The sequence below is a fragment of the Tenrec ecaudatus genome, chromosome 4, assembly GCF_050624435.1.
Source record: "Tenrec ecaudatus isolate mTenEca1 chromosome 4, mTenEca1.hap1, whole genome shotgun sequence".
Taxonomy (NCBI): Eukaryota; Metazoa; Chordata; class Mammalia; order Afrosoricida; family Tenrecidae; genus Tenrec; species Tenrec ecaudatus.
Window position 1 is genome coordinate 53,217,628 of NC_134533.1, and position 22,936 is coordinate 53,240,563.

A 22,936-nucleotide genomic window follows, 5' to 3' on the forward strand; every position below is an offset into this window, starting at 1 on the left:
CTGCATAGCACAGGTTGTCGGGAAGCCTTGCTCCCATCCTGATGCGGCCTTCTTCACATCATCCAGCGTCTCTGATGATTTGCTCAGCATACAGATGAAAGGTGGAGGGGATGCCCTTTGGTCAGAATTTTATTACATAACCACATTCCACATTTGATTTTAAAAGAGAGCTCGGCCTCCTGACCTTTAGGAAAGGAAGGCAACTCAGGAAGCAATTTGGAATCTTAAAGTTGGTGCTAAGAAACTAGAGGGGCTCACCAGGGGGCCCAGGGAACCTCCGAGCCATGGCTCCTGAATTTGGTACTCACTGAAAGGCTGATTCTTGGGGACTGTCCCGACCCTTCGGGTGTTAGTTTGTGCCCTGACCCTCCAGGCGGAGTGAAGAGAAGTCAGGAGAACTGGCTGTAGCCCCAGCATGGTGACTGGTTTGCTGGGTGACTTTGGACAAGTCACTTCGTCTCTCTGGGTTTCAAAGTCTGCAGCTGAGAAATGAGGATGGACTAGACCTCAGGTTTTCGGGGTCGTGTTGGGGTCTGCTGTTGAGAAAGGGTTGAGGGAAGAGACAGACGTCCACAAGTAGGGTCCTTTTCTTGCCCCACTTCGCTCAAAGTGGTTCCAGTTTTATTCATTTATTGGGCTTCCTTTTTAAAAAGGGCTCTATGGCCTGAAAGCACTGGAAGTTAATGGACTGGCTGATACCTACTGGTATGCCCAGCTCGGACGATGCTCCAGCCTGAGATAGGGTAGACAGAAGAGACAGGCAATCTCCTGCGGGGAAGGAGGGGACAACGTGCGCTCCCACAGGAAAGCTTTTCTCCCTCCATCTGCGGTTTGCTGCCAACGAGTTGAGGTCACAAAGGGGAGCATCCCACCCCCAGTGAGACTCGGAGCTTTTGTTTCCAGTGAAAGCACCATTAGAACCTTCTAGCCACAAACAGGCTGTCTAAAAATTATGCTGAGAATTAGCAATTAGGCATCTTACTAATTTATGAGCCCCTTTGTGTAATGTTATTTGTCTCATGGGCTCCAAATATTGCAGATAGTGGTTAATCCTCAGGAGATTTCTGTATTAATTTTTTTCTGGGGAGGTAATTAATCATCTGAGTACCTTTAGTCAGGAACATGAGACACTCCAAATCAGACACTATTTGTCTGATTTACTCAGCAAGGCAGAGCTGGCTTGGGTCCTGAGAATAACCCCAGGCCTGGGGTGGGCGGTGGCTATGACAAGGACTATTAAAAATATTAACAACCAGTATTGACAGCTTACTATGCACCTGGCTGTGTGCACAAGCTATGCATATGTTATCTCATTTAATCACTATAACGACTGCTTGAGGTATCATTGAACAGCCTTATTGCGATATAACCCATGTGATATTTTCACCCCCATTTGACAGATGAGGAACTTGAAATTCAGTAACCACCCCCCTCCCTCCAGGTCTCTCAGTTAGTCAGTGACAACATCAGGATTCGACCCCAAGTCTCTTATACTCTATAACTTCAGTTTTTATGAACATGATGCTAGACAGAATATGATTATTATCATTTCATCATCTCTGGATCCAAGGGTTGTAAAATCCAATGGGACAGGGAGAAATCTACAGAACACATTTTTCTAGAATGTACTAGATCCTATTAGGAAGTACCTATGGGGAGTTGTAGGGAGAGGGAGTAGCTCTTAGACAGCAGTCATAAAAGGCTTCAAAGAGGAGAGATTCCTAAAATGGGCATTGACAGATAAGTAGGAGTTAGCCAGGCTGAGATGTGCAGTTTTCTTGTTTCAATCAAGAGCAAGAGGACTCTTTTTGCTTATTTGAATTTTGGTGGTTTGGGGGCCCTTCTATGGCTTTTGAGTCTCTGAACTTAGACTGAAAAGAGAGAGCAGAGAAATACTCCCTGCTTGCGGATTGGAAGACTTAGCATTGTGAAAAAGTCAACACTTCCCTCAGCAATCTATAGATATGATACAATCCTGATCCAAATTCCAACAACATTCTACAATGAAATGGAAAAGCTAATTCCCGACTTTTCCAGCAAAGAAAAGAAGCCCAAATAGCTAAAGCAACATTGAAAAAGAAGAACATCAACAATAAAATAGGTGGTCTCATGTTTCCTTGTCTCAAAACTTACTTTACATCCGTGGTAATCAAAACTGCCTGGTACTGATTCGTCGACAGACACAGAGACAAATGCAATAGCATTGAGAACTCAGAAGTAAATCCGTTCATTCAGGGGCAGCTGGTTGTCAGCAAAGGGTCAATTTCCATTCAATGAAGAAGAAACAGTTATTTAACGAATGGTGCTGGAAATTCATATTTAGAAAAATGAAGCGATCCATGCCACACACCATCCACAAAAACGAACCCCAATGCAACAAAGACTTAAAAGCTGAAGCTAACTCTATCAAGGTCCTGAAAGGTAATGTAAGGTCAAAACTAGGGGACCTAGTGTTTGCATAACTAACCTTTCCAACAAGTCAGACTGTACAAATGATAGGAGATAAATAATGGGAACCCTCTAAAATCAAATACTAAGCTCATCAAAAGATTTTACCAAGAAAGTAAAAAGAAAGGTTGCACATGGGTGGAGGGGGGAATCTTTGACAATGACAGATCTGGTAAGGTTCTAATCTCCAAAAATATATACAAATGTAAACAACGCTGCAACAAACTGACAAACAAGCCAATCAAAAACTGGGGAAAGGACATGAAAACATATTTCACCACAAACAACATGCAAATGAAAAGATGTTTATAATCATTATCCATCAGAGGGATGCAAATGGAAACTATGAGTTACCTGCTATCTTATCCCTGCAAAAATGGCAACAATTTTAAAATATATCAGAAATCAGTAGTCACTGGTGAGATTGCAGGGGAGTTGGCCCTTTTATGCGTTGCTGGTGGGATTGTAAACTGGCACAACTACTGTGGAAACCAGTTTAGTGCTGTTTCAGTAGTTGGCTGGTGTGATCATAGAAAGACCACAAACAGAAAATGATTCTTCAACAGTCTAGAAGACTCGAATTCAGAAGTCACCGTGCCAGCACTGAGAGAAATCTTCCTCTGCCAGCTCCGGAGTAATGCTCTTGGCAGCTTTCAAAACAAATCCCTTGAGGATCTGCACGTGTCTTGCCATCAATCTGTCCTTGGCCTAGGAGGTTCTCAGCAGAGGGACGGAGTTCCACAAGACACTCTCTGTGTCAGCTCTTTGTTCTCGGGGATAGGCAGGCCCCTCCTCCTCTCCTTTTGTCTCTCATAAGATAGCAGGTGATGCAGGACACAACCTGGGGGAACTCCCGTTAGTGCGGTGGCCCAAATAAGAGTGCTGCACCCCATCTTAATCCCCCTTGCAACTGACTGACCAATCACATCATGGGGTGTGATCGCATCACTATGTAACTGTCAACCCACTGAGAATGGTCCAGACAAGTGGACGCAGATTCTGGGGGGACACAATTCTATGCATGACAGGGACTTCCTAAACAAAACTAGAAATAGAAACGCCTTATGATCCAGCAGCCCTACTCCAGCTATATGTTCTAAAAATATCAGAGCAATGACACAGGTAGACAGACATATGCACACCTCTGTTCATTATTCACCCTAGTATGAAGATGGAAACAACCTAAGTGTGCAGCAGTGGATTCATGGATAAATCAGCACACCGTGGTGCTTATGGAATAGAATGCAACTCTAAAGCAGAATAAGGAGTCTGAGAAACGTTACACAATCAATCTGGAGGACAGTATGCCGAGGGAGATAAGCCAATCACGAAAAGAAAACGTGCTCTGACTCTACTGTTACTATCACGATACATATCCACACAGAAAGCAACATTCTCTGTGATGGTTCCCAGGGTGGGAGGAAGGAAGAAGGAGAATCGCGTTCTGGATTATAGACACCTGTTACTTTGGGTGGCAGGGAGGGCAATCTTAAACACACGTAAAGTCTGCACAGCGAGGCCAACGTCAATAAAAGCACTAGGCAGTGCTAGTGGAAAAGGAACCGTTTTGGTAAATGCCGTGACATATGTGACTTTGCCACAACCGTGGAAACAATGAAACAATATGTGTGTGGTTGTGGAGCTAGAGATAGATGGCATATGTGTATGGCAGGGTATGTGCTAGTAAATCCACATGCATGAACACGCATAGCTATAGGCAGATGCATGTTTGCGTGTTTCGTATATATCCACAGACATGACACACTGCATCAGGTCCACAATTACAGGCTCCTTAAAAGTCTTGGAACCTTAGTCTCAGCAACAACTGAGTCAGTTGATATTACGTGGTTCCCAAGGAAACGAGAGGGCTTTACAAAGTCGTGGGAATGTACATTATTTTTTCAATCTAACGTATAATGCCGAGCGTGATGTTTTCATAACATTTAATTAAATGTATATATTAATATATAATGATAACTATGAAAGTAAAGAATAAAAACAAAAAAATTTTTCCTGAAATTAAATATTCAAGCTGTATAGGGCTAATTATATTCTGTGCTCTAACTTAGTGAGTGGCATCTGAGGTCTTAAAAGCTTAAGAACAGCCGACCAAGATGCAACACGAGGTCTCGGCTTGTATGGGGCAAAAGAAAATGAAGACCATCAAAGGCCCAGAGAAGAAACTGGTCCACAAGGCTCATAGCACCTACCTATCAACTACAACCTCTTCTGACCTGAGACCCAAAGAACTAGATGGTGCCTGGCTACCATTGCCAGCATTCTGACCAGGCTCACAACGGAAGGTCTCCTCTAGAAAGGAAGAAAAATTCTAATTTCTGAAAAAAGTCAAACCTTCTGCATGGATAGAAGCTAGAGACTATCACCCTAACATACCTTTGAACTTGAAATTGAGGTTACTGCTACAGGGCATCTTTCCGCCAACACGAGGCTGGCCTGTTAAATAAATTTCATCACCTTGAATAATGTGCTCCTGTAAACAATGAACTATATGAGACCCAACAGTCAACATCTACTCAGAAGCAAAGGTATGAAAGCAAAAGGAACACTAGATCAATGGAAAGAGACCCAACAGAATGGAACTAACGAGCAGGCAGGCACAGTGTGAACCTCGTAACCAATGCACAGAACAAAGTGTTTAAAAATTGCTGGAGGGGGGCCCAATTTGCTGGGTAAACGTTTGCCTAAAGCACAACAAAATGCTGTTTTAAAAAGGGCAATAACAACACCAGGGAAGATGGGAAAATCAGCAGAGGGACCTGGGAGTCGTGTTTTCTTTAGGCCCAACGGCTTACCAGTTTTAGCAATTTCCTAGTGAGGAGAATTGAAAATTGTTTATATTAAAAGGCGCAAGAGCAGGCAGAGGGGCTGTTCTGTTTATCCTCAGAGCGTCGCCTTCAGCTTTGTCTGGCCATCTGAGACCTCAGGATACCCTGCATGGCCCTCCCACAGCCGGGGAGCCAGTTGTTCCTGTTATGGGGGAGTGGCCAGGCCGGAGCCCTTATCGGCATATCCACACCATCTTCTCTTCCTGCATTTCCCAGAACCCTCGTGGGATTCTCCCCAGGAGAGAGCTCCGAGGCAGGATGCGCCAAAGAGGTGGTGAGAACAGCGCTTCGTTTTAGCCCATCTGGACGTTAGCTTTGCCATCTTTTTTTATTTGTTTACTTGCTTATGTATTTTGACCCAAGCCCCAGGATCCATTGCCCTCTTACTGGAATGCTCTTGTCCCAGCTCAGACAAGTTATGTCAGCACATAAATAAATCGCTGAGCCAGATGGCCCTGCCTCAGTGGCAGCCGGCCTTATCAGATGTAATATTTGTCCGCTGCAGCCAAACACAATCAGCAGATCACAGACACAGGGACGGGAGTGGAAAGCAAATGTGGTCTCCCGTGTCAGCAACCACAAATCCTCGATCTTGGCATCTTGAGGATGTGGTACAATTCTCCTTCGGGCTTCTGGACCCCCACAAGGGGGAAGAGGGATCCTTCACTGAGGTCATCTGTCCCTCATCCAGAAAGATGGCACTACTCTGGCCCTGAGGGACCCACCAAGAAGGAGACTCTCTGGTGACATGTTACAGTGTTAGCCGGTGACTTGGTGAGGAAGCGCCCCCACTCGCTGCCCAGCCTGAGTCCACCCGACTGCAGTCTGCGCACAGCCAGGCAGGCACCCATTGTTTGCTTCATTCTCAGGCCCGGCCAGTCCTCGCTTCCCTTTCCAGGATGCTCACAGTTAGCAAGAAACATGCTGCCCTTGGCATCCGCGAGGACAAACACTCTTTATCTCTAATTACTGGAAGCGTCTGCGACCTGCCCCGCGCTGCTCCCCAGGGAAAGCTGGAGCCCAAGCTGACCACAGCCAGTGACCTCGCTCCTTCCAGCCTCTGCCATCCCCCACCCCCACCCCCAACCGTCTCCTGCCAGGGAAGCTGCTGATCCCACTAGGAGGACAAGAGAATTGGATTCACAAAGAGCTGTTGGCACCTGAAGCCGGCCAGCTCTGCTCTGAACCAGAGGAAGGAACCGCTGGCTAGAGTTGACCGAAGGGCCAAGGCCCTGAATCGGGGGAGAGGGGGCTAAACCTCAGTGGGGGAAACAAGTGTAGGTTTGTGAGTGTGCTCGAATTGTATTTCTGAATGAGTTCTCGGAGAACGGCTGCTGAATCTGTGGTGCGAGCCCTTGCCCTGCGTCTCTTCTTCAGCGTGTGCATCTGTGTTTCTGTGTCCATGGTTACATCTGTGACCACGAGCAACTTGGTGAACCTCCATGTAGTGACTGTGCTGCTTCGAGATTGTGATGTCACGGTGTGTGGATCTCTTCCTGCCGAACGAAGCCTGGGTAACTGCTGCTGCGGCCCCGCCGCGCTCGCTCCCCGTCATCTCACTCTTTCTCAGCGCTCAAATGCCGCCAGGTTGAATTAGATACCCTCCCTCCTGCCACCAAAGTCCTGCTTGTCTCCTTTCCCAACCAGACCTTGGGTCTCTAAAACAGGACTGCATGGTCTGACCTCTGTGCCTTCCCGACACGCAGGAGGCACGTAGGAAATGACTTTTTAATGAACAGTGCAGACGTTTGTATACAAAGTACTTAGAAGCACGGAATATTGTTTATTTTTCTTAAGCTGCATGGTTACCGTGAATTGTCACCACTCTCTGAAACAGAGACCTGAAGTAGCCTCATTGAAGAAGCCCTGGTGGAGCTGTGGGTGAGGTGTTGGACTGCTAACCATAGGTTGGTGGTTCAAACCCACCAGACACCCCATGGGGAAAAGATGAGGCTGTCTGCTCCCATAAGGATTTACAGTTAGAGGGTCACTATGAGTTGGAATCAACTCTCAACTGAAGTCTACTCAGTGGCAGTGGGTTTGGATTAAGGATGGGAACTAGAGAAGCCATCGGATCACTTATGCTGGGTAGTCTACAGGTAGCTCCTGCGAAACGCACTGCCGGTCATTATGTGTGTGTTGGGCCGGGTTGTCTAGAGAGACAAACCCAGTGACACTCATCTGTGAACCAGGAAGAGCCTTATATCAAGAAGGTGCCCCGGACTAGTCCGGCTCAAGTCCATAGGTTCAGCGCCAGCTGGGGTCCTCTTCAGACCCACATAACTGACTCCGAAAAGGGAAGCAGGAAGCAGGGCGATCCCAGGCCAGTGAGTACACATCCATGTGGGTCCACGGTCATTGGAAACATGGCAAGGAGCAGGCAGCGAGTGGGTGGCAGCAGAGTCCCGGCAGGCAGGAAGGCAAAGGGACAGAGAGCAAGCGATCACCTCTGTTCGCCTTTCTCTCTTATCCCAAAGGCTTATGACATCAAGGTGGTGCCATCAGGCTGTGGCTTGATAGGCAGATTTAACTCCACTCCTAGCCAGGAGTGTCTAGTTGACACAATCTCTAACTACCACAACTTGTGTATTTTTAAAAAGCAACAAGTCCCTTTACGCGGGTCTAATGGTAAAGCTTGCCAGCAACTCCCCCCACATCCTGCTCCCTAAACTGCCCACACACACATCTTCAAGGCAGAAGCCACGTTTCTTTGGATCAAGAATTTTGTGACTTATGAAATAAAACTCTCCCTGCAGGTATGAGTCATTAAGTGATTATACAATTTCTCTTGAGAGACGGCTGAGACCTGGGATAGCTAAGTTTTGATGAGGACGTGGGCTCTATACTAGCCAAGAAACTTACAGTCATGTCCAAGGAAGGCAGGCCCAAGGGGGGCCCAACAAGGAGAGAAGGGGCCTGGGAACCCAGGAAGGGATGGGGGGACACTGGCCATTGCCAGGCCCCCAAAGGTAATTGTTTGTTTTAATTGTGGCCAAAAATATACACACCAAAGCATTCTCCCATTCCACAACGTCCACACATATCCTTCAGTGCCATTTATTATACTCTTCGTGTCGTAGAGCCATGTCTCTTAGTTCATAACGCTGCTTCAATAGAAATAGCAGGAGAGTGTGACTTCACACAACAGAAATTTACTTTCCCATTATGTAGGCGAGAAGTCCAACTCCAGGACAACCACTCTAGAGCAGAGCTTCTTGGGTTGCGATTCCTTGGGTCCTCGCAAAGTATTTGGCAACAGTGAGCAGTTTCTGAATGCACAACCACCAAACACGATTCAAAATCAAATGTGCAATGAGTCCCAGGTATTCCTGGCAGTGTGTGCTCCTCTCGGGTGAGTGGGGGGAAGAGAAGGCTTCCTCTCTGTGTCAGCTTCAGAGGGAGCCTCGCTCGTCTCTTGTCCACCCTCGGTCCTCGGTTCCTTGGCCGATTTTACCTTTCCTGTCTGCGCTTCTCTGCTTCTGTGCTTGATCTGTTCTTTTTATAGCTCCAGGGTGATGAGCTTAAGACACGCCCTACAGGGATATGGCTTCAGTAATGCCACAATGAAAACCCTATTCCTTCCTAAGATTCTGTCCACAGGGGTTGAAGGTTAGGATTTACAGCACATACTTATAGGACACGATTCAACGCAACAGTTAAATCCCTATTCCTACATAAGATTATGTCCACAGGTATTGAAGGTTAGGGTTTATGGCACATACTTGAGGGACACAATTCAACCCATAACACTGTTTCAACGATGAACTCCATTCCCCAGACCTGCGTCTGTTTCCAGGGGAGTAGAATAGAAAAACCCGAGGCTTATTAAGCAGGATCTGGCTTCCCTGAGCCCACGTGCTTGTAATGCTGACCCAGAACCAGCTGGAAAAGCATATTTGTCCCCACAAATCTCCAGCCTGGCGCTGACAGTCGAAGGCAGGAGAGTCCGGATCAAAGGGCTGGAGGCAGCGGGACTGGGGTGCGGTTGTGGCATCACCTGGGTTCGTGTCTACCTGCTCCCTCACCAGCATGTCACCTTGATGCTGCCACTTACCATGCCGAGCTAGTGCTCCGTCCTTCACAACCTGGGGCTAACCCCCGGGCCATTCTTTTTAGGGTATTATAAGGATGGAATTCCGCACCCCAAATCTGTTCTCTCCTGTAAGGTTAGATGCCTCGCTCACAGCCCAATGCTCAGATCCATTTTTGCTGTTTCCACTACCCTCCCCCCACCCATCTCCCTCCCCTCTTCCCCTGGCTCATTGGCAAAGGGAACAGCAGTAGTCCAGGACTGCAGATCCGGCAGGGACCCTTCCTTAGCTTCCCCATGTTAGCCTCTTGCTGTCGCTAGAAGGACTGTATCTCCATACAGTCAAAGGAGAGACTGCTTTGAAGTGCAGGGAGCAGTGAGATCTGGTTCAGAGGGCTTCCTGTTAAAACCAGGACGCGAGGTCTTTCCCACCATCCGGAAGCCCTGCATGTGAGCCCCGGAAGTTTGGGCCTGGGAAAAGGCATCCTTTCAGCCTGCTCCTGGACCTGCCCTCTGGCTCCTCTCATCATCGCTAATTTCATCCCACCCACCCCCCCCCTGCAGCCTCCACACCCTCCCAAATGCTCTGCAGAGTTCAGGCTGGGGTCTCAGAAAGGGAGAGCTCTGCCCTCGTCGCAACGCTAACATGACACTGCTGCTGAGCCGTGGACCGATCAGGGTCCGCATCGTACTGGGGCTGTGGGGGCTGACTTTGGAAGCGCTCTTCGTTCTCCAGCATCTCGGGCAACAAAGCCAAAGCACGTGTTCATCCTCCATTGCTTATCCTCTGCGAGCTCGCTGGACTCCAGGAGAGGAGCTGTGTCGCTTGACAGGGAAGTCCCGGGAGCCCACCTGGCTGGGAGACTTGGGTCTGAGATCAGTTCAGTCTTATTGTGAAGCGAGAGTCCCCGTCTCTCAGGCAGAGCCACTACAGTGCCAGGTTTCCTCTGGTCTTTCCTCCCCAGAAGCCACTGCAGAGCAGATTGTCAGCGAGTTCAGCGCCACGCTCGACTAATTTTGGTTTTGTGGCAGAAAGCTAGAGAGCACATACCACGGGATCTGCTCTAGCAGTTCTGGTTTGGGCCGCCCCGTGGTTCATCTGTCTATTCTTGTTCCACGCAGAGTGCGCTCCCTTGGGCCTGGTGGGGTCGTATTGAATGGGGTTTGAGGACGAAAGGAGCCCCATTCTGTTCCCCCAAGGGGAAGATGAAGAGGACACAGGCACTCTGCTCTGTAGTTAGAGAGCCACGTGGTTGGACTTACCCATCTGATTCCCCATCAAACATTTGGACAGAGCTTTGCAGCCACGAGGGCGGCCCTGTAGTAACCACGGCCTTGACGGCATGTGATGTGCTAATAAGGGTGGTCATTTTGCTGGCAATGGCAGTCACCTCTGCTCTTCTCTTTCCCACAGACACAGTTTCTCGGGGTTTACTTTGTCTCCTCCCAAGAGTTCCTGGCCAATGCCTATGTCTTAGCTGTGCTTTTGTTCCTCGCCCTCCTGCTGCAAAGGACATTTCTACAGGCATCCTACTATGTCGCCATCGAAACCGGAATTAACTTGAGAGGAGCAATACAGGTACTGAGATGACGATTTCCATCATGTCACAGTAAGAGCCTCGTTATGTAGCCCCATGAACACTCAGGAACAATCCTGCTGGGAATTTATCTTCTGTCATCCTTTAATGATGTTTTGAACAGCCCCTGTTGACAGGGCAGTGGGCAAGAGGAGAGCGTGCTTCGGGCTGGACCCTGAGATGGAGTTCTGGGCCTGCTTCTATAACCTAGAGGCCGTTCCTAGTGGACTTGGAATAAGGCACTTTGTTTCCCGAGGCCTCATCTCCTTTCGAAAATGGTAGGCTGGGACTAGATCTGAGATATTAGCACTCAGCACTGTTTTCCAACAGTGACTGTGGTAGACATCACTAATCAATCACAGCACGCGCGCCTGCTGAGTACAAATGCAGCCTCAGACTCCTTCCCCAGATAGTGTTCCAGGGAACAAAGAAGTATCTATGAGTTTTGAAAAAGAAGAAACTGTTTTGGTGTACCAGGGCTAGACAGATAGCCCTTTACCTCTATTCGGACTCTTAGAGGTCGGGTCACTCATGAGAGAGGAGTCATCTGATGTTAAGGTTCACGTAGGTGTAGGCCCTTGCTCTTGGCTCTGGGGCTTCCTTTTTGAGTAGGTTGAAAAATTGGTCAGAATCAGGAAAAATCCAGGACTTTCTGGGAAACATGGGTCTTGAGGATTATCCAAGCATTGGTATTTTTATTAGAATTTTGGTTCAGCTGCTGTAGTTGAGAGGCCCACTATGATAGCACATTAATTAAGGTAGATATTTTCTTATATTTCACACTGAGTCTGGGAACTACGGCAGTTCCACAATCATCAGAAACTGGGCTCTCTCTATCAGGCTGCCCTGCCCACCTCCTCACTTCCATGTGGCTTTGATCTTAGGAATAGCTATTGAAACCCCCCTATCATGTTCACATTTTAAAATCAACACAAAGCAAAAGCACAGAAGGACAAGGGGAAGGAATGCCTTCTCCATTTCAGGCCATAAAACATCCACTACACATATCTCCTCTCCACCCCATTAGCCAGAAATTGGCCACGTGGTCATAGCTACAGAGGCTAGAAAGTGTGTTCTTTCATCTTGATAACCACGTAGACCCTGGCAGAAATTCTCTTTGTGAGAATGGGCATTGGGATACAACTCATAGATGCTGTCATACTTAGCAATTCTTATGTGATTAGTAACATGATTTTATAGGTCAATGAAAAAGTCAACTCATTCTCAGAAATGTTCCTTAGAACCATTAACCCTGACAGGCCCTGTCGGAGACAGAAATGAAGGCTTTGGGAAGAAAACGGTCTACAATGAGCAGCATATAGCCTGGGTTGAGGGTGGTGTCAGGATCCACTGGATTTGAACACTGCTCAACCTGTCCAGCTGCACTGGACAATCTGGCCCTCTCCCTGTGTTTTATCACGAAGAAAACACAGCCATTTCCTTAGGGATATCAGGATACAGGTGTAAAGAGCCCAGGGAAATCTAAGACTGTAAGAATTGTAGGGACTCAGAGCCAGTGGGGATCAAACAATGTACAGTCCCCAAACCTCTTGGAAAGCCCCAGCCTCTGCTCAGGCTCCTTCTGCGGGCTCTCTGGCACCAGCGGCAGCTTTTGTGGCCAGACTGTACTGTAATTAAATCTCCTCCCTCTTTGCATGTCATAAATCACACACAAGCCTAGTATTTTCCAATTAGGCTGGGAGAGCCAAGAGTGGCTTTTAAAAATGTATTAGTATGTAATTGTTTTTATCAAACTGCCTGAATTTTTTTACATTCGTAAGAGAGATTAATTCATGTGCCACAAAAAGGAACTGTGGACATTCGTTATAAAAACAAATTAGAAAGAGAGGCGGGGGGTGGGGGAACAACCCTTCTTCCATTCAAAGATTTCCAAAAATTATAGGTAAGGATTTGTGTTTGCATGAATTCCAGAACAAGCATGTTCGTTGTGTACAAATTATTGACAGAGTTCCTGCATTCCATTATTCATGTATACTAGACTAAGAGATAAAAAAGTGAATCATTTTACATAACTAATGAATTGGAATATTATGGAATTGTTCCCGGGGCTACAAATGGTGTGCCCTGGCTACTGGCTGAACAGCCGGCAGTGCAAACCCTCCCAGAAGCCCCTCAGAGGGAAGACCTTGAGACCAGCTGGATAAAGATTACAGCCACGGAAACCCCGTGACCAGCAGTTCTACGCTCTTGTACATAGGGCTGCCCTGAGCCGTAACCTATCCAAAGGCAGTGAGCTCGCTTTCGTGAGGGTTGCTAGATAGTGTTGATTCCCACTCCTAACCAGCCCTGTAGGGCAGAGTAAAACTGCCTCCGGGGGTTCCCTAAGCCATACTTTTACAAGGGAAAACCACGAGGTCTTTTCCCCTCCTGAGCAGCTAGTGGGTTCAAACTGCTAACCTTTCAGCCAGCAGCCGAGCACTTTAACCGTTCCGCCACCAAGGCTCTTTTTTATACTCTGTTACGTTGTTGTCATATGCACAATGGATAGCTAGAATATTTCACATATAGCTATAGCACGTTTTTTTTTTAATTTTAACAATTTATTGGGGCTCATACAATTCTTTTCACAGTTCATATATGTACATACATCAATTGTATAAAGCACATCTGTACAGTCTTTGCCCTAATCATTTTTTTCTCTTTTCTTCTTTTACATTTTATTAGGGACTCATACAACTCTTACCACAATCCATACATATACATACATCAATTGTATAAAGCACATCCATACATTCCCTGCCCCAATCATTCTCAAGGCATTTGCTCTCCACTTAAGCCCCATAGCACGTATTTTTATCTTTACTTACTAACGTTTCATCTGAGGACTCTATGTTCCTGGAACTAGGTGATTCTTCTTTGAAGTATGATTTCACCTAGCTCACTCACAATTGGCCAAAAAAATCAAATAATATCACCATTCCCTTGGTGCATGGAAGCTCACAAAAAAGCAGAGAGGGAACTCATGCTTTAAGCAAGTGAACAAACATACAGAAAGCCTGGGTTCCCACAGTGGGTGAATCAGGAGCGGGGCTCTGCATTACAGCAAAATGCACGCTAGGATTTGATTCAAGACATTTGGCTCAATCTGAAGACATTTTCTTCTCCTGGGCAGCATGGTCACTGCCCATAGAGCTTTCAGGTGCAGTGTCCACTGGAGAGTTGTGGTCATGGCTGGTCCCTGTCCACTCTGTGGGGGCAGAGCAAGGTCCTCAGGCAGCTGGACCCGAAGAATGCCACTGATGGACACTCACCCATTGTCAGGTTTTAGACCAGACCTTCACAAGTTCAATTAAGCTGGTCTTGGCCCCAGGGTATGCCTGTGTCCCTGTTGGAGATGCTCACTTGAAAAGGAAGTAATGAAACCCTTTATAATTTGCATGGCTCTGATGTGAGTATACTGCTGGCCTCTGGCAAATCAAGAATGCATGGAGATCTGATTGTGAGATTGAAGAGCTAAATAAGAGCTGTCCCTGAGGGAAAGGGCTGGCTGGCCTTGGAAGCAGTTTTCCAGGAACGTAGCTTGGACTGGAAGGATTCCCTGTGTGGATGCTGCCTCCTGGGCTTACCTGCTCCATTTGCAACGCCTTCACCTTCGGAGCCGTAGTTACCTGGTGTGTAAAATTATAACAGGAACATGGTGCCGGGAGATGGCTGCGCTGAGGCCCTGTGAATGCTACCAGTTGGCTCAGTATAGACATGTGGGATAGTGACCAAGAGGAACATAAATATGAAACATTCTGCTCTCATTTCTAGACCAAGATTTACAATAAAATCATGCACCTGTCCACCTCCAACCTGTCCATGGGGGAGATGACTGGTGCGCAGATCTGCAACTTGGTTGCCATCGACACCAACCAGCTCATGTGGTTTTTCTTCTTGTGCCCAAACCTCTGGGCCATGCCTGTCCAGGTAAGTGGGTTGGGCAGGTGACAAATGAAACCAGAGTCTGACTGTCCACGCCTGGGAACTGGGAGACCATGTCTTCCATCCCATCTTTGTAGACTTTAGAAAGGCCTGTCTTAACTAAACCTAAGCCTGCCTGCCAGTACCTTCCACTCCTCTGGGGTACCTTAGGGGCTCTGTGGGGTGGGCCCCTGCATCCCTAGACTCCCCCACACCCTGCAAACGGTCTGCTAAATCTCCCAATCTTCTACTGAGACTTTCAAGGTGTGCTCAGCCTTCAGTAAATGATAGGATAAGAATCTGTGGAAATTTTTCTGAGCAACTGGGGCCATATGGAGCCAAGCAGAGTCCTTACCTTGGAATTGTCATTACTAATTACATTGCACAGTTTTCATGAAAAGAGCAGGTTACATAATGGAATATGCAGTGTGAGCCCGACCAAATTGGAGTATATGCATTCATACACTCATGCAGACACTCACAGCAAAGGGAACTGGAAGGGCCCTATTATTTCAGGTGCGTGTTTGTTTCTAAATTTTCCAATAAGCGTGCATCACTTTTAGGAATCAACAACGTAAGTGTATTTTAAGCCAGACCACCTGAGGAGCTGGCTGTGAAGAGAACACCTTTTGGCCCTGAGGTTGATGATAGTCAGAGAAGCCCCAGCACCGTTTCCTGGCCCCTGGCCACCTCTGCTCTGCCTCCCCTCCCAGTTGGTGGCCCCAGATCCTGTGAGCGACTCTTTGCTCCAGTGCGCATGCCCGAAGTGGGAATCCCAGACCCGGGTTCTATCTATACGCTTTCCTTTCACGTTCATTCATCCTGCACAGACGGTCCTGAAAAATGGCTCTATACCAAGAAGCCAAGTCTCCGAAAGACTCTGCAACTTATCCAAGGTTTGCACAGCTGGAAAGTGTTGGGGTGCATTCAAACTCAGGGTCACAGATTCCGCTGTGCATTGGGAATGAAATAGCCCCTTGAAGCCCCAAGCTCGATTTATACACCCTGAGTTCCTGCTTCCTGCTATCCCACACCCCCCCCCCCAGCCCCCTGCCACCACCACCACCGGAGGTCCATTCAGAGGCTTGCAGGAGAGAGCAAGAGACAACGGTGGGAGAGGATACAGAGAGATGACTAGCCTGAGGCAGGAGCCCCTTACCCCAGCAGCCTCCACACTCTCACAGCTGGTTTGTGGGGGTGCTCTGGGAACTTGCATGGTGCCTGCTCATCCCACATCAGCTGAACGACACCCTGATGGCCTCCTTGTGCACAGCTGGTGAGAGGGCTGGCTGCCAGGTCCAGTGTCCCAGGAAGATGGCAGAAGCATGGCCCATCAGGGCAGGAGTGCCTGCACTCCAAAAGAGAAGTGCTCTTCTGCCCATCTGTGCCCGCAGCTATTGGCAGTTACACACTGGCAGGCCGGTCACTAACTGGCCCCTGTGATACCTATTAATACAGGAGGCAGTCTGAAATTAAGGGGAATTCAGGGCCTCCTACCTACTTCGCTGTCCTTGAGATGGTGCACGGACAATCACTGCCAATTTGGCGTCAGGCTGAGTGCCGGACCCAGCCAGGCATCCGTTTTTGTTTTTTGGTGTTTTTGTCCTTTCTTCAAGTAAGGGAGGCAGGCATCAGTCTGTTCCTTTAGAATAAACCATCTAATTAGAGGTGTCTGCCTTCCATGGAACCTGAGAAATTGTCATTTTGGCACCCGGGTGGCGGGTGGGGGGAGGCTGGAAAGAGCAATTTACAGTTTTCATAAATATTCAGAAGCAGGCAGTGATTTACATAAAGCTAGAAACAGAACAGGTTCCCCTTTCAGAAACAGTGTGCCAAGATCATTAGGAAGTCAGGCCCGCAGCCTGCGTGGGCATGAAAAGCAAACCCGGGGACCCTCAGCCAATGTCTGGCACGGAGGCAGCAATTTGCCCCTGGGCTCACGCACCCCTTCTTTTTTTCCATGCGAGAGCAATCTAGCCTCAATGGCCAGCAAACATACCCCTAGACGCTGTCACACTCCCGCGATGCAGCTGAGACTTCCATCTGGGAAACGGGCGTGAAAAGTGCCCATGCGGCAGGCAGCCAGCTTTGCAGATAAACGCAGTTAGTTACCAGCCCAGAAACACTCATAGCTCATGGCTGCTGCAGGTCAGGCCCAGTATGCCGCCCCTCTTCCTGGAATTGCTTTGTCACACTCCTGACTCCAATTTAGACCCTGGGGACCAGGACCTGTCCCACCAGGGGACTAGGGAGGAAGGCTTTTTTGTCTACCCCCACTGGCAGGGCAACCACCAGGTCATGGGAGCTCACCTTCATGATCCCTGGCCCATCCCCCCCCCCCAGATCATCGTGGGTGTGATTCTTCTCTACTACATCCTCGGAGTCAGTGCCTTAATCGGAGCCACGGTCATCATCCTGCTGGCTCCAGTCCAGTACTTCGTGGCCACCAAGCTCTCCCAGGCCCAGCGGAGCACACTGGTAAGTGGCCGTGTGGATCTGTACCCTTTGTCCCCATCCATCCCCAAGAAGCTGCCCGCTCCCTCTTCCTACTCAGGCATACCTCCTCTGGAACTGCACCCTCAGGCCAACTCCCCACCTCCCCAGCGCGCGCGCACAAACACACACACACACACACACACACACGCAGTCGTCCAGCACAGGTCACTTCCCCTGCCAACTCTGAGGCTTCTTTGGGAAACAGGATTAATGGAAAGGGTGAGAGCGGCCCATTGGGGCTGGGCTGGGCTGGGCAGGGTGGTGAGCACATGGACTCCGCTCCTTGCTCCTGGGTGCAGTGAGGGAGAGGAGCGAGCCTCTCTGACTCTGTCCCGCAGGAATATTCCAACGACAGGCTGAAGCAGACCAATGAGATGCTCCGAGGCATCAAACTGCTCAAGCTGTACGCCTGGGAGAACATCTTCCGCACGCGGGTGGAGATGACCCGCCGGAAGGAGATGACCAGTCTCAGGGCCTTTGCCATCTACACCTCCATCTCCAGTGAGTCGGGGTGCTGCTGCCCAGATGCTGGGATAGGGTGCAAGGGCTCGGTGGGTTGGCAGAGCAAGGGCATTGGGGGATTAGCCAGTCAAACTGGCTCTGGTCACAGAACCCCCAAAATCACCATGTTCTGTCTTCATTTACCCAGCAAGTACACAACGAGGGCCTGATGGTACTGACCCTCGGGGTGCATAAGGAAGTAGATACGTGGGGGCCTATTCCTCGCACAGCTGACTTGGAGAAGGGACAGAACACAAACAAATAACAAGAATTCCAAATTCTCCTAAGTCAGATGGAGCTGCCATTGCCCGGGGAAGCTTCTGTCCATCCGGGCATCCTGTGGAATCAGTGGTCCTTGAAAATTAAAAGCCCAGGCTTACAGCACTCAAAAGTGTAGGGACTGAATTCATACTCAGCATGTGGTGTGGAAACCCCAAGTCAAAAAATTAATAAAGCCCAATTTTTTTGAAAGACTCAAACTGGTAAAACTCTTAAGAGACCCCAGCAGATTCATGAAAACAGCTCAGCAGAGAGCACAGGATTCCCCTGGCAAATACTGCTGCTGAGGGATGGGCTAGGAAGAAATACATGAAAGTACCTCCCTCCCCACCAAGAGTCAAAGGAAACAAATGCCTCCCCCCCCTGCCCCCGCCCCCAAAGGAGCGTGTGTTTCTTGCTCACTGGAACAGTGTCATAAAGAGCTAGAGGAAGGTAGAAAACCAACTGGGTAAAATAGGAAAGTGGTTCAAAAAGAAGTTCTAGAAATGAGCATTTGAGTTACTGAAGATAATTCAGTGGACAGTAACTACAGAGAGGGCTTCTAAAGGTCAGGTGATCGATAGAGTCCTGGCCTTGATTGATCTCAGCCCTTCTCACTGTCAGTGATGTGACTGTAGAGCAAGCCCGTTGTGGCTATTTCCCACGTGTGTAATTTGGATGTACAGATTTAGTGACGGACAGATCTCACACTGTTTCTCTGGCGCTGGCAGTATAAGGGTATGTCATATGGTGGGATGGTGGAAGTCCCCAGGGAGGAAAGAGAAGAAATTAAGATTAAAAAATAAATGTACAAGTCAAACAGAGTAACATAGCTGAAGAGAGAATGTGTGAATTCGAAGGCAGGTCTGTGAAAATTAGAACTAGTCTTCAAAGGAGAGGTAAATGGAACAGGTTGTTTTCTGCAATGTGAGGGAGCTGCCATGTTTTATATGGTGATAGTGCACCTCGGTCCAACACAAAGAACACTGGAGTTTTTGTGAGAGCGTGATTTGGGAATGCTAAATCCAGTCCAGTCCACTTGTTTCATAGATGGGAATTGAGACTTAGAAGGGGGAATTTTCCTGCGTCGCTCAGCTCTTTGGTGGCAGATCGAAACTAGATCTGGATTCTCTGAAATCCTGGCTTCATGGTTCTTTGCACAAAGAACTGGTAACCTACCTAGGATGCCATGGGCTGTTTCCTCTTTGTAGGAGAAAAATAACTGAGAATGGACTCTACAGGAGTTGGAGTGGGGAATAGCGAAGGGAAGTCGAAGGAATGACATCAGGATCCACCCTCCCAGTTGAATTCTGGCTCTCACGGTGAACTGGGCAGACACGTGGTGAAGGTGGGAGGTGCATAGTGGAGGATGTGCTGGGACATGTCTGCCAGAGGGGGATAGACAGCAAACTTCATGGAGAATGAGATATGGCTCAGTCCTCTCTGTGTCCTGGTCATTTATGTTTCCTGGGATCCTGGGGTAGGTAGAGGGTCCTGAGATCATGCTGTCCCCATCTGCCATGAGGGTTCTCAGAGGCAGGGCTTAGACTGAGCACCCCAGGTGTCTGGCCATCCAAACTGTTGGTTCCTGTAATTCAGTCAGGACACCCTGGTGCCGTCAACAGTGGCCAGACCTGGAGAAGACGTCTATCCCCGTCGCATGGCCTGAGCCATGGAGTTTTTATGCATGCTTCTGGAGCTCAAATGTCTCTGAAGAAAGCTGTGGGCAGGGCAGGCAGCCTGCTCCCCAGAGTCCTCCCCTAGACACTCACTGCTCAGCCCTGGCCTCCCCACTCTCCCTTCAGATCTGACTCACACACCTTCAAGCACCCCCTGACCATGCTCCGCGGCTCTGTTTTTAGGTGCTGGGTAGTTGGTGCCAACTCATCATGATCCCATGTGCCACAGAACAAAACACTGCCCGGTCCTGCTCCATCCAGCCCACTGCAGCTTTGAGCCCATTGTTGCATCTGTAAGTTAGGAGAAATCAGACGGAATCTCTGAGGAGCTCACAGAAACTAGTTTCCCCAGTACCATAACCTCTTCAACCATTTTCTTTTTGTCCATTCCACCTCCCCTGGAGAGCCCTGGTCCCTGTCATGGGAACAACTGCTGAGATGGAGGGAGTCACATCGCCAGGCGATTTCTTTGCACGGCAATAGCGTGGCAGAGTGGCGCGTGGCAGCCTCGCCGGTGCTGTGATGGGAAAGAAGGAAGGGAGGCAATGAGGAAAGTGAGGCACTGCGTTCCCTAGATCCCTGGCTCCAAACCCAAACCCCCTGTCACCGAGTGCATTCCAGCTCATGTTGACCCTGTCGGATAGAGCAGAAGCCCCCCCCCCCCAAGGTTTCCAAGACTACACATCTTTACAGGGTCATACCGGTTCATCTTTCTCTTGTGTGAGTGTTTGAACCACCAACCTTGACAGTTAACGATCATGTGCTTAACTCACTGCACCATCAGGGAACTAGACGCTTGGCCTCTCAAACTCCAAACTCACTGCCATTGAGTTGGTTCTGCTTCATAGCAGCCCTAGAGGACAGGAGAAAACGACCCTTTGGAGTTTCAGAGACTTTACATCTTTATAAGAGGAGACAGCCTCGCCTTTCTCCCTGGGAACAGCTGGTGGGTTCAAACCACTGACCTTGTAGTTAGCAGGTTGGTGCACAGGCAGCAAATGGAGGCTGGTGGCAGCTACCTTATTTCAGACTGCACCCTGGCATGTATTTTCCCCTAGAAACAGCATCACAGAGAGACAGGTTCTCAGGCTGGCCCACTCTCTGTGCCAGGAACCCTGAATGGTGTCGTTGAGTAATTGCTAGACTACTAACCCCACGGTCAGCAAGTCAAACCCATCCATTGCTCCGAGGGAGAAGATGAGGCTATCTGATCTTATAACAGTGTACAGCCTTGGAGACTGTATATGATTACTGAGTCAGAAATAACTCGATGGGTCAATTGGGGTGGGCTTATTGTTTATCCCTTGGAGCCCTCAGAAGACTAATCATGAGTGGTGTGACGAACCCCTTCACAGGGCACCCAGCACCGTTCCTCTCCTCAACCGGGGGTCTGGATATTCTTTGCAAGTCTTGCTGTCCCTCTGCCCCTACCCCCACCCCATGACTTTGTGGAGGACCTGGGTCCAAGAGGACCTAGACTCTAAGTCCTCGAGAGGTTCTCTGAGTCCAGCAAGACCTGAGCTGACCTGGAAGGATTGAAGACCCTGGAGCCAGCCTGTCTAGGTCTTGGCAATCCAGAGGCATCAGCTGAACAGCTCAGGTTGATCCCTGGAAGAGGGACGTGGGAAGGACCATGTTTCAGGGAGACCGTGGAGAGCTAAGTGCTGTTTGCTCAGTGTGTTTGCCCTTCCTGGGATGGGTGTCTGCTAGTCAGTGGGAGGGAGGAGAGCAGGTGGCAGGGTGGGGGGTGCCTCTGGCTGGAGGCAGAGACATTGAGTGTGTTTTCATCTATCACCTTCCATCCGGACTTCCTGCCTCCTGCTCTTAGTTACCAGGGATCAAGCACAAGTCATTAGGCTTATGGTTTTAAAGCATCTCTCATCTCACTCCTAGTGCCAGCCAGGGGGTCCTGGCTCCACAGAGGAGCCCTGGAGTCACGTTTCCTTAGAGGCCCATCCTGGTAAAAGCCTGCGGTGCCCGCAGCCCAGTCATCTGTGTGCCCTCCCCCACCTCCCATCCACCTGTCAAGCAGACAGGATGGTCTCTGGCCCGGTACCTGATTGTCACCAAGCATCAGCACCCCTGAGTGCTCCTTGTATGTGGAGCTCTGAGCTGGGGCCGGGCTGAGCAGGGCATTGAGAAAGGAGGCGGCACAGTGCCCCTGACCTCCAAATCCAGCATCAGCATTCCCTCTTGAAGAAAACAGAGATGTAAGTTACTCAGTAGGGATGGAGGGAGCCCCATCGGGTACCCAGCCTTGTGCTAAGCACTGAGAGGAAAGCAAAAGATGATAGGGTGTGCGCCACGTTCTCCAGGAGCGTATGCTGTAGCTGCGAAGGCAGGACTAATAGATGAGGAGCGTGCAGGGCAGGGCAGGGCATGCTTCGCTGTGTGTCCAGCGACGTGCTGCCTGCTGCTGCTTGTGAGGTGCCATCGGGTCTGTTCTGACTCACGTACAACAAAACGAACACCACCCGGTGCTGGACCATCCTCAGAACTGAGTCCATTGTTGTAGGTATGGTGTCCATCCATCATGTCAAAGGTCCGTCTCTTTTTATGAAGCATGATGTCCTCTTCCGAGGGCTGGGATTTGCACCTCATACTAACTTGGTGAGATCTGTGGTTCCCATTTTATAGGAGAAAAGACTGAGGCCCAGGGAGGCGAACTGGTCCCCAGAGGTGCCCAAGTTGTCAGTGGCATAGAAGGAGGCCCATGTGCAGAGGTGGTGCTTGTAGTCAGAGCCACTTGATTGGTTCCAGGTGCTCTTTTGTGGCTCTCAACTGGCCCAGACCTCTTTTGTTTCTGCCATTTAATAAAGAGTACTGAGCACCGATTAGGTGCCAGGCCCTGTGCTCAGCATCGAAAAGGCAGTGGTGGGAAGACACGTCACCTCCTGCCCGCAGCTTGCTTACAGTCTTATTGGAGTGAGACCATCGAAGGAGCAATAGAGCACCAGTGTTGTTGGTGACAGGAACAGAATTGGTATTCTGGGTGCCCATAGGAACTGTCCCCTTACTAGTCTGAAGGAATGGACGGCAGGGAAGCCTTGTCAGAGGTGAAACCAATTAGAAGCGTCAAAAGATGGTAGCCAGTGATCCAGATGGAGGAAGAGTGTCTCAGGGATAGGAAGCAACAGTTACTTAGTCCTAGAGGTGAGGGAGATGATGGTCTATTCA

At 49.1% G+C, this 22,936-nt stretch overlaps 1 protein-coding gene across 4 annotated transcripts in view; it reads left to right on the top strand.

The window, feature by feature from the left end:
- Positions 1–22,936, top strand: part of ABCC8 (ATP binding cassette subfamily C member 8) — a 94,943-nt gene that overhangs the window by 16,975 nt on the left and 55,032 nt on the right. For all 4 annotated transcript variants that reach the window (XM_075548424.1, XM_075548425.1, XM_075548426.1 and 1 more), the window contains exons 7-10: positions 10,739–10,903; positions 14,676–14,831; positions 17,169–17,303; positions 17,660–17,822. In XM_075548424.1, coding sequence (XP_075404539.1) covers positions 10,739–10,903; positions 14,676–14,831; positions 17,169–17,303; positions 17,660–17,822 — 619 coding nt within the window. The remainder of the gene's footprint in view (positions 1–10,738; positions 10,904–14,675; positions 14,832–17,168; positions 17,304–17,659; positions 17,823–22,936) is intronic.